We start from the raw sequence: 12,130 nt of genomic DNA, 5'->3' as shown, positions 1-12,130 counted from the left end.
CAACACATATAGGCTATACATGGTGGCCAGTATTAATGGTGGAGGAAGATCCCGGGAAAACCCTGGAAGAACCACCAACCCACGAGAAGCTACTGGCAAGCTTTCTCACATACCCACATTGGCTGAATCTGAGACTCGAACCCACGCAGACAGAGGTGAGATGGCAGTGTTCCATAATGGAGAGCGCTTTAGACCACTCTGCCTCTCTGGGCCACAATCTCCCGGAATAAAACGTAATATTCCCAATATGTGGTTTTCGCTAGCAGACCTCTTCTGACATATAGTTGGTCCAAAATGAAAATGGTTTCAGTATGATGTTTAATATGGTTACAACTGAGGCAATTCTAAAATCTTGAATTACTACACCTCTTGAATAGATAGTCATATCAACATGGAGTTTTCACACAAAAACTTCTTACGATGTCTAGTTGGTCCTGACGATGTAGTTCAGGCATTTAGTGTGCCTGCCACAGTGTCAGTCTTGAAAGTATCGTTATCACTATGCTTTCTGCATGAATGGTCATACCAGCATGAGTTTTCACTGAAAGACTTCTTATGATGTCTGGTTTGTTGTAAATGAAAATTGACTTGTAATATGACTGCTGCAATTGCCATCTGGAGAATCTTGTTATTACTACTTGCCTGGTCTTATCAACATTGTGCTTTCACCAGAAGACTTTTTATAATGTCTTGTTGGATCCAAACAAAAACAGTCCAAGTTGACACCTAGTATATCCATTACAGCAGCTAATTTGAAAATTTTACTGTTGCTGCAGAATCTCAAAGATGGTTCAATACTCATCAGTTAAAAGGAAGACATTGTCTTATCTTGAAAATCCTGGACATTTTTTTCATCCAACAGAGCAGCAGTCCCTTCAAGGGACTCTTGTTTTTTTTTTTTTAAATTTATACCGATTTCTGATTAGACAAATTCTGATGTTTATGCATTCCAGCAATAAATATACATATCCATCAAAATCATTAGAAAACCTGATAACGGCAGGTAGTCAGTAGTGTTCTTCAGGGGATACTGATCTGATCTTAACAAAACTAAGTCTTTTATCCTTCAGTTTGTTTATCCTTTATTACAAGCTATACTATGTTATATTTATTAGGATGCATCTACAACAGCATGATTATCACCTCATGATTAATTGGTACAGTTAATTTTATTGGTTGCTGTAAAGCTTGCAGGACTAAGTTAATTACTAAAAGCAACAGTAACTGGCTTTATTATCTCAAAGTATATTAATTACTTCCAGACATGTAATGAGAGCATCACATCTATCCAAGGAGGAGTGGTTGCATCAGCAGGGTTTGATGAGATTGTGTGTGCTACATATGCAGGTATAAAGTCTGATTCTCACAAGAAACCCTATATCCTTGTATTATTTTTAAAACTGTGATTATATACGTACATACATACATACATACATACATACATACATACATACATACATACATACATACATACATACACACGTGTGTGTGTGTGTGTGTGTGTGTGTGTGTGTGTATATATATATATATATATATATATATATATAACAAAGTCTTTTTGCTATGTTTTTTCATTATATATATATATATATATATATATATATATATATATATATATATATATATATATATATATATATATATATATATATATATATATATAAGAATGCAAATCATATGGTGAATAACAGTCCTTTCAAGTGCACTGGATCCAGCAAGGGATCATGTTTGTCAGGGATTGATTAAGATAAATGTAGTAAACTGACAAAGAACAGTGTAAAACTAGTATCTAGCTAGCCTAAGTGCTTTCAATGCTTAATGCTTCTTTTTCAAAGGCAAATACAAAACATAGACAAGACAAACAAATAAAACAGACAAACTGTTGTCTTTGTAAAACTTTACATGACTATGACTTGTTGCGGATGCTGAAAGATATTTTATATTGACCTAGAAATCGATGAGCCATAGCGTCATCTGTTATTTTATGTAAATTTATGTACATGCAAATTATATCCTGGATATTTCATTATTATAGTTGTAATTATAGGTTATTGGGTGACTAATAAGCAAATTTAGAGAATTATTGAAAAGAGAATATGCCGGCTGCAAAGAGGTAATTTTATTTGTGAATGGCTGTCTTTTTCTAGTCGTCTTGGTTTAATCCACTTGGTTTTAATGTTCTAAGGTGGCGTATCCAGTAAGATTCCTTTTCTTTCCTGGTTTTGGAACTCCATTTGGGGTTGTGAGCAGTTGCTATAAGTGTTATATCACTGAAAGTGTAGCCATGGGAGAAGTGTTAAGTGAATGTACAGTTTCTTTGTCATCCAATCAGATCTATGAAGGTCGATCCTTTTGTGCAGTTTTTCAGTTTCTCCGACATACTGGATGCTACAAATCTTACATGTGATGAGATAAATTAGGCTAGCTAGATACTAGTTTCACACTGTTCGTAGTCAGTTTATTACATTTATTTATATATATATATATATATATATATGGACAAATAACAAAGTTGTTTTGCTGTTTTTCATGATATACTTGAGTAAAAATAAAGCACAGTCATTAAATAGCATTTTAAGTTAAACATAATAATGACTATGACTAAGCATAAATTAGATTAATTACTTAGATTAATTACTTAAATTAGATTAATTACTTTCTGTTTTTAATTGTGTCTATGGTAGATTTACAGTAACTTGTTCACCTGTGATTTAGTTTCAAATTGCTGTATATACACCTGGATAAAGCAGTTTCCTGCCTAAAAAAAAAAAAAATCAAAATTGATACGCAGATATTTACAACCTAAAGTAAAGTGAATGTGTGTATATATTTATATATAATGTGTTGTTCAGACTGTTGATTTTAATCTTGTTGGCAAGCATTTGTTTTTTTATTTGGAGTGACAAATTAAAAAAATTGGGAAAGATAAAGGATGAAGATATTATTCTTTATAGGCTGAAACAACCCTCCCCCTATTCAGCTTTGTCCCGTCAAACATGCATTGCATAAATATTAAGAAATGATTGGTATGACCCTACACTAGGTAAGAATGCATTTAGTGCAAAATCTTCCTAAATGGCTTATAAAGAATCAGAGATGTCATCTATTCTTTAAAAAATTTCTGGCAGTCAATAATAACAAATTTTAGAAAGTCAAGGTTCTACAATACTGAAATATTTCAAGTGGTTTTCTTGAAATAAGGTGTCACATATTGTAACCAAGTATAATACATTGATCCATCTGATAGGCAAGATATCTTCATGTATGGCACCATCAAGAGATAACTCAGCATGTCTGAAATGTTCAGTTAAGGTAACTACAACAGGATTTAATTCCAGGATGGGTTGTTGGCATGACAACTGAACCAAAATTTGAAAAGACCTCAGGGCCTGATGCTTTCCTTCTGACTGAGGAGGGGAAGGGTAAAATAATCACCCTGAGGTACACATTATATCTCGTAGCACTCAGGGGATGGGTAAAATAATCACCATGACGTACGCATTATATCTCGTAGCACACAGTGTTTGGCATCAGTAGATTCACCAATCGACTATCAGGTTTCATTTTTGAGCACATCAGTTGTGCTTAGGTGTTCATTTACCAAGCTTTGTTCTGATTCGGGTGACATTAGTGACAGACGAATTTTAACAAAACAGAAATGCTTGAAATATGTTTGCATTTGATTGTGGCTTCAAATCACAGCTTGAAAGAACCATACTGCTATCATAGTTTTGCTTTTTATTGCACATCACAGTGAGTGAATTAGCCGTAGATAGCTTGTATCTGTAATTGGGCTTGTGTCTTAAGATTGACTATGAATACTAAGTTTTTGGCACTGCTTTACCAGATTATTAAAATTAATCTCATTTTTGAATCATACTTTGCAAGTTAGATACTGTGTAATATATTGGCAGTCTCTAGGTCTAAAATAGATGTCTCATAAACATTTTACTCTCTCTTGATGATAAACAGTCTATAATTAATAGGACCTTTTCTTCTGTTTATGTAGAACTCATTTGATTTCACTAGAACTTATATATGGGGATCACACATAGGCTGAGTTGAATTACCATTTGAGCTGTTCAAGAGAGATTAGCAGCTGCATTATCGAGTGGCCATCTAAAACCAACCTCTAGTGTCCAGAATAGAATAAGATTGATTCGAGAAATTGTACTTTACATTTTCTTTTTATCAAATGATTTATAGGTCATGGTGTGATTAAAAATATGACATAAAACAAGGGTTTAACTTTATTTGTTGGGGGGATCTCTTTACATGCAGACTTTGTTCCAATTAAACTTTCATTCATATTTGTGTTGATGCATTTCAGGCCACTGTTGATCTGTTGGTTTATGCAGCACATATAACTGGACTACTTTTTCCATTTTCACATTTCATGTCCGGACATAGCATTTTTAACTAATTTGGTTTTGGTCCCTCACTAGATTACTTTTACATTTAGGATTTTCCTAATTTCTAATTTATCTGTTAAACATAGAGATGTCTTTTATGGGTAAATTATCTTGTGAAAGCATTTTAAATTTGTTTATTTTCATTAATCCTATTCATGATTTTTTATCTTTGATATGCATTGATGACTTTGACAAGGCTCTTGAATAACTGTTTTCATCTGAAACGCAATTAATACACTTTTTCCAGAGGGATTAAGGTGATTGCCACTTGTTCTGTTATTTTATACAGCTGTGTGTTGGGACTGCTTTTGGAATAAGATACAAATTGCACAAAAGGGAAGAATTTAAAGTATCAGTTACTTGTCATCAGAGTTCAGCTTTAGAATGAAAGCAAACAATTGCAGGAGAATATTAAAGTTCTTATTGGTATTTCATCACATGATTTTTATCTGTAAAGTCAGGTCAGTGGCTGCAGGTTTAACAATCATGATATCTTTCTATAATGAATTTTCACATCTGATCTTCAAATGTTGGATAAATTCAGTGAGCTTGGACATTTTTTAAAGCTGTTTCATCACCTTCATTAATATTCTGTCACTGTTTTCTTTTTCTTCTTTTTATCATCATTATTACATAATAATACATGTTTTTAATTTTCTACACATTTAACTCAAGTGCAATTTTTGGTTCTGGAAAAGCAGTTCGTACAATATTAAAAATCATTTTGCTTTGTTCTTTGCTTGCAAATTTTCACCAGACATTTTTGAATTGGTTATTACATTATTCCAGGTAAAGGCATTGAATATTTCTATATTGCTAACATATTTCACAACTGATTCCTATGACTACAGGTTGGGTGTTGGGCCTCACATCTGAGCAGCAAAACAAGGCAATGGGACCCACAGAAGTAATAGTATCACCATCAGCAGTTAACAAAATATCACACCTCAAGTAGGTTGCAGTGGCAAACACCAATAATGATATACTAATATACTTTTTATTGCTTTTTGTTGCTTTTGCTTACATTCTGGCTGCAAGCTATAGTGTTCCTTGAAATTTAGGCCTTATTTGCTTTGAACAGTATAAAGAGTTAAGAATTTGTTTTCTGAACTTTAATTCTGCCATCTTTATGATTATTATGCTAATTGTTAATACACTTATCTCGAAATTTTCTGGCAGAAAATAATTAAATATTCTTTTCAGAATAGTATTAAAGCAGAATCAGAAGCTATCAAATTGCTGATTTTTCTAATTGTAAATATTCAAGATTATTAAATAAGAAAAAGTGAAACTTATTTTTTATATATTTGTCTCTTATCTTCAAATGCTGGTTATTGTGATTCCAATCAAATAAATAGAAACTAGTATAGTAAGCTCTATTATATGGTAAACACCTCACAGTTCTTTATTTACAACCAGTGAAGTTATTGATTTCTCTATCATCAGATGAAGATGTGACTTTCAGTGTATTTTTTTGTCCTGTAGTATCACATATCATAATAAAATAATTATATGACACATCATACTATGTTATAAATATATCAAATGAATGCTATAGGACAGACCTGGAGCAGTTACAGCAGAAAGTGACAGAGGAGCGAGAGAAGTACCAGCAGTCTGCCACCAGTAATATAGCGATATCTGCCGTACCAGGTTTCAACATTAATGACAAGTTTGTCTTAAACAGGGAGGATGCTAGCTACACTCTCAGTCTGGAGCTTCAGACACCTATAGATAATGTCCTTCTGCAGGTGAAACAAGGGACATAATTCTTAATGTTTTGTGCAGTTAGTTCCCTTGCATTAACTTTAGCTAACTTGTTACGAATATATGAGAAAACTAGAGAACCTGGAGGAGAGCTATGCAATTATACCTCTTGCCAGAGAAGCACAAACATTGCAGATTATTCCATTGATTTAGGACATTGATTTGTACATAAATTTCCCACAGCTGTTGAATCTTCAAACTTGTACAACCTTTTGTTATGACAGTTTCTTATTGCAACATGCAATATTGAAAATTTCTTAATGCAGCATTGTTCTAACCCCACCCCACAGTAATTCTGAAGCCAGTGAAACATGCCTTTTTGCTTATTGTCAAGCCAGTATGTTTCCAAGTTAAGAAACAAAAAAGCATTGATAAGTCCAGGCATGCTTGATTGAAAAGGTTTTGCAGTTTGATGCTTCTAGTCCTGGGTAAATTATGTACAGCATCATATGTCAGTGGTATCATCATTGTGATGCTTTAGCATTTATGACCAAAGTTTAGTAACCCTTGAATTTGCTGGCTTGCAGGATCAAACCTGGGCCCAAAGAGGTGCAAAGTAGTTGTGGTAATCACTGTGTGATGATGGTTATTTGTCTAATGATATGATAACAAACAACATTCAGGAATTTAAAGCTTGATGTTTTTGAAAGGTTGAGATTTTTTTAATTGCATCTCTATGTATGATACAAATATTCATCATGCATACCTAATAATTGAATATGGTCCCAAATTTTTTAAAATGTAAATTCTTATTTTCTAAATATTATGTTTTTATTATTGCTCTGATAGCAGATCAAAGCTGTATTCTGAAAACAACAGATATAATGCTGATCAAGTCTTTGAAACTTTGAAATTTTGTAAAATGCCTTATAGACATGCGTTCATTGCAACCGATTGCCAATTTTGTAATCAAAATATACCAATATAAATCTCATATCAAAATATACCAATATGAAACTCATATAAAAAAAATTACAATGAAACTCGTATAAAAATATACCAATATGAAACTCATACAGAGAATATCTAGTCCTTGTCTGGATATGTTTGAGTTTTGTCATGTGACATACATAATGAAGACATTAAAATGGGAAGAATATATTTTGCTGTTCTTTGAGAATTTATATACTTTCATAAGAAACCTGACAAAACATATCTTCAAATAATATACTGGATTCAAGTCTGAACAGATTTGCATGGTTAAGTTGATGAAGAGATGTCTGGTATTCCACAGCAACAGTTATGAAATAATATACATGATCAAGTTTGAAAACATTTCTTTTTAATTAGTAAATACATTGATAGATAAGTTATCCAAACTCCTTTTATCTGATTGTCTCGTAATCCAAATGATGATTGTTTCCTCAGCAATTTGTTGTACAAGCTTACTAATCAGGATTCCTCATGAATCTGGCATAACTGTTGACATAGAGTCTGGATTAACAAGGTTTCATTGTATTGGAAAAGAAAGTTTACTTTTGTGAATTATGTCCAAGAAATGGCTTTGAACTGTTGGATGAAAATAACATAAGCATATATCACAATGTTTCAGAGTTTTTTAATTAAATTGTGCCTTTTTTACAGAGTGATGTTCCCATTGACCTTCTGGATGTTGAGAAAAATTCAGCAGTAGTTAGCTACAGTGCATGCAATCCAGAGGTAAAGCTTATAGAGTAGTTGTTATGTGAGATAATAGACCATCTCTACACAAATTGATGGGTTGATTATATTTCTTTTTTTCACATTTCAATATACCACTCATATACTTGCTTACAAGTTGAGTCCAACAGCAAACTGCAGAGACCCAGATTTTCTGTCACAGTTTGTTTAAGAGTAAGCAGCAGAAAAAGTGACATAGACCCTGATCTGCTAGTACACTATGCAGTAGCAGATCAGGGTCTGTGTTGTTTGCAGTTCATATGACCATATGCAGTAATATTTATACATAAAGAAGATAAGAAAACAATAATCAGATATATCACCTAACAAATAATTCTGTATGAATTGGTTAATGCAGAAATTTTCAAAACAATTTCTAAAGCCTTCACCAGCATCATATATAATATCCTGGTTGACTGTTTTTCAGTCATAGATATTTTGTGATTTTTGGCAAAGACAAAGAAGTCAATATCCTAAAAGTATCATTATCATTTGTATAGTCATGCAAAAGTCTAGCCCAACTTAAAACAAGATAGACAATGATCTTCCATTGCATAATGTGCTGGAAGATCAGGGTCACTGCTGTTTGTTTTATTAATTACTGCAAATAAACTGCAGTGACCCAGATCTACAGGTGCATTATATGATGGCAGATCTGGGTCTGTGCATTTTGTAGTTGGACTCAACCTGTGAGTACATATGGTACAGTTGAGATTAAGATTGTACCTGAGGAAACTTTTACTATTGTAGGTTTAAAAACATGCACAACTCTTCAAGAACTTAGATCTGTCACTTATGGGATTGAATGATAATTAAAAATCAGTGGAACTTAATGTTTTTATGTTGATTTCATCTGCTTTTACCTTGTCCTAGCTTATGAAAATGGCTTATTAGTAACTGTTATGATAGCAAGTTGTCATTGGTATGCCATCACTACTCATGATGATCACCAGCATATATGGTTCTTTACTGTCCATTTTATTTTTTAAGAAAATTAATTTTCTTGTACATGAAGTTACAATTTCATTTCAACCAAATTTTTCATCATTGTCTCAGAAATACAAATCTCTGATGAGGTAGAATTTGTACATGTACGAAGCCATATCTGGTCAACAAAACCATCAGGCAAGATGTATTACCCATAAGGTTCATGGTTCTTTTCATCGAAACATTTTGAAAAAAAGTGATCCAGTTCAGGAAGCTTCCTTTTATACCCCAACTCTTTAAAGAAACTTTTTTAATGCTATGTTTCAGAGTTGCATTCCTTGTATATAGATTCCACATATGCAGTGTGATAAATGAAAGCCTAGCACCAGAAGTCATGAGATTATAAAAGAATGTAAGCCTGAGATTTAACTTATTCTGAAAGTTATAAACTCTTCATGTGTTGTCAGCAGAGTTATTGAGAAGTTAACTGACAAATTTTGGGTCCAAGTTCAAATTTGGGCCCCATGTTATTTAGGGCTGTTCCAGTAAAACATACTTGGTGCCCAGAGAAAATCATTTTCAATATGGAATAGTCACAAATAGATGCACTTTACAATTTTGTATAATTTTTTAATGAACTCTTTGAATAATCAGATTACTCTAGAATCTTTATCTAAAAAAACTATGTTCTTTGTGTATCATGCAATCTTACTGCATACATTATTATATATGCTATGGTATCTCAGTATTCGAAAAATTTTATGTATTTTTCTGCAATAGCTGTATGTCATGTGCTTTGTCTTAAATACACTAGATGACCATAAATTAACTAGATGATCATAAGTTAGACTAGATGACCACAGGTTACTAATTCCGCATCACCATTTGATTTCGGGACAATGTCGAGATTGACATGCACCCACGAATATCACCGTTTCCAACATGGCTATACCCCATGTTCTCAAATAGAATCTATATCTTCTTAAAATCGGTATTACTGTAAACAGTCTGTTAACCAACTTTTCATCTGATAATGTTCCAGTGATGTCATGTAAGAGTCAGATCACATGATTACCATTATTTGTTGGGAAGCAAGAGATAGAATCTACAGTAGTCTAGTAGGATACGAGTCAAAATGTGAAGTATGTCAGTGTTGTTGCTTTCTGTAAGTTTTGATTGCTTTTGCATTTGACAGGTGTTGACTTTTAAACTTTTTCTTACTTTAGGGCATTAAATGTGCATTTAAAATATATTTATCAGCTGTATGCTTTTCTTTTGAAATTAAACCATTTCATATACATTGTCACATCAAAACTTGATGGAAATAATATAATGTGCCTTCTCAAATACAACTATATACATACATACATATACACACACACACTACCTACTTCCTCAAATTCCAGGTGCTTTTCAGGTTGATTTACACTTTGTGCAGTATACATCCAACATTAGGACAGGTATATGCCACATACAGATATATTTTTGGTATTACTGCAAACTCCCCATTCAGAACTTGTTATTGACATGGTGTCTGTTTATCAATCATTTCATGCAATCATCTTATTTAAACTGGAAATTAAATATGTTTTAACAAAGAGCAAAGAACAACAAATAGACATATAATATCTTGACGGTAGGAGTCTTCATTTACTTATTCACTGATAACTAATTTTAAGTCTTGCAATACCATAGTACTGCAGGCTTTGTTTAAACTGAACATCCCTTATGACTCTGGATGCCTTCGAAAACAAGTGTGACATCTATTATGACCTTAGCAAACTTATATTCTTCTATGTTACTGCAGATATGTGTTTTTATAATGCTTATGTCATATATTTCATGATACATGTGATTGGGCATTTCAGTAATTAAAGACCACTCCGGTTGCAGGAGGTCACAGGTTCAAACCCCTGCTGAGTCATACTAAAGACTTATAAACATGGTACTAACAGCTGCCTTGCTTGGCACTCAACATTAAGAGGTTAGTGTTAGGACTGGTTGGCCAGGTGTCAGGATAATATAAGTGGGACATGATGCTACATGTCTGTAGCATGACGCCCAAGTGCCAGGCATCAGTGTAAACTGCCACACTGCAGACATCATAGCAATGTGACTGAAAAATTGTTATAGCTATGTTAAAAATCCAAATCACACACACACTCAATAATTCAAACCATGTACTTGTCTGCTTGCATGTGTAACCCCAAATGAGACTACAAGTGGTGAAAAGAATACAATACACTCTTTGTTGGGTCATTTTTATTTTCTTTGCAGGAAGGTAATTTTCTGCTGGCCACATACAGATGCCAAGCAAACACAACACGTCTGGAGCTCAAGATACGTTCAATTGAGGGACAATATGGGACCGTTCAGGCTTATGTCACACCCCGAGTGCAGCCTAAAACATGCCAGGTCAAACAGTACCAGATTAAACCACTTTCTCTTCACCAAAGGACTCATGTTTTTGATGAAAACAGGTTTGTGTTCTGTGTGCTTGAAGTGTGATCTTATGGACTGCGGATTTGAGGCAGGGGTATATATGATTCCCATCCTTCCATCCATCTTACAATCTTTTATTAGGGAAATCAGTATTGCAGTTTTGGATGAATTCATGTGAAATTTTGTTAAAATTATATTAATCCTCAAAAGATGCATGCAATCACAGTACTCACAATTTTTTTTTAAATGTGTGTGTGTGTATGATTTGAATTTTTAATGTAGCTTTAACAATTTTTAAGTCATATCACTACGTGTTTGCACTGAGCAGTTTACAGTAATGTCTTGCACTGGGGCATCATGTTCCTCACAGTCACGTCCTCCTGACACCAGGCCGAACAGTCCTAACACTAACTTCTAAATGCTATTTGCCAAATAAGCCAGCTGCATGTAACATTTTTATAAGTCTTTGGTTTGACTCAGTTGGATTTGAACCTGTGACCTCCTGGATCCAAGGTGGACTCTCTGACTACTTAGACCGTTGGAGTGGTCTTATTTAATTATTGTACAGTTTTTGATGGATGCCGTGAAACATGATACATAACATGGTCATTCTCCTGTGAGACAAATATTTTTATGTCAGATCTATTCATACATGTATCGTGGTGATGCCCCAGTGAGACATTTTTTTGTCAACCTGATCATGGTCATCATCCTTGTGAGACAAATATTTTTGATGTCAGCTAGAAACATACCATGATTATTCTCCTGTGAGACATACTTTTTGATGTGAATGTTTTACATATGGTCATCACACTATGAGACAATTGTTTTTAAAAATGAACTTGATACATATCATGGTCATACCATTGTGAAATATGTTTTATGTCAACTCAGATACATAGGGTTATATCCATGTGAGACGC

General features: G+C 33.5%; 1 protein-coding gene across 1 annotated transcript in view; it reads left to right on the top strand.

Moving 5' to 3' along the window:
• LOC149797074 (BBSome complex member BBS7-like) overlaps window positions 1–12,130 on the top strand; it is a 57,825-nt gene that overhangs the window by 25,873 nt on the left and 19,822 nt on the right. Inside the window, exons 10-14 of the mRNA XM_089960705.1 lie at window positions 1,263–1,347; window positions 3,339–3,441; window positions 5,971–6,163; window positions 7,764–7,838; window positions 11,043–11,245. Coding sequence (XP_089816831.1) covers window positions 1,263–1,347; window positions 3,339–3,441; window positions 5,971–6,163; window positions 7,764–7,838; window positions 11,043–11,245 — 659 coding nt within the window. The remainder of the gene's footprint in view (window positions 1–1,262; window positions 1,348–3,338; window positions 3,442–5,970; window positions 6,164–7,763; window positions 7,839–11,042; window positions 11,246–12,130) is intronic.

Source organism: Sinohyriopsis cumingii, chromosome 6 (assembly GCF_028554795.1).
Source record: "Sinohyriopsis cumingii isolate HCF-2022 chromosome 6, ASM2855479v2, whole genome shotgun sequence".
Lineage (NCBI taxonomy): Eukaryota > Metazoa > Mollusca > Bivalvia > Unionida > Unionidae > Sinohyriopsis > Sinohyriopsis cumingii.
Note: the sequence above shows the minus strand (reverse complement) of the source record. Positions and strands in the feature narration are given on the sequence as shown.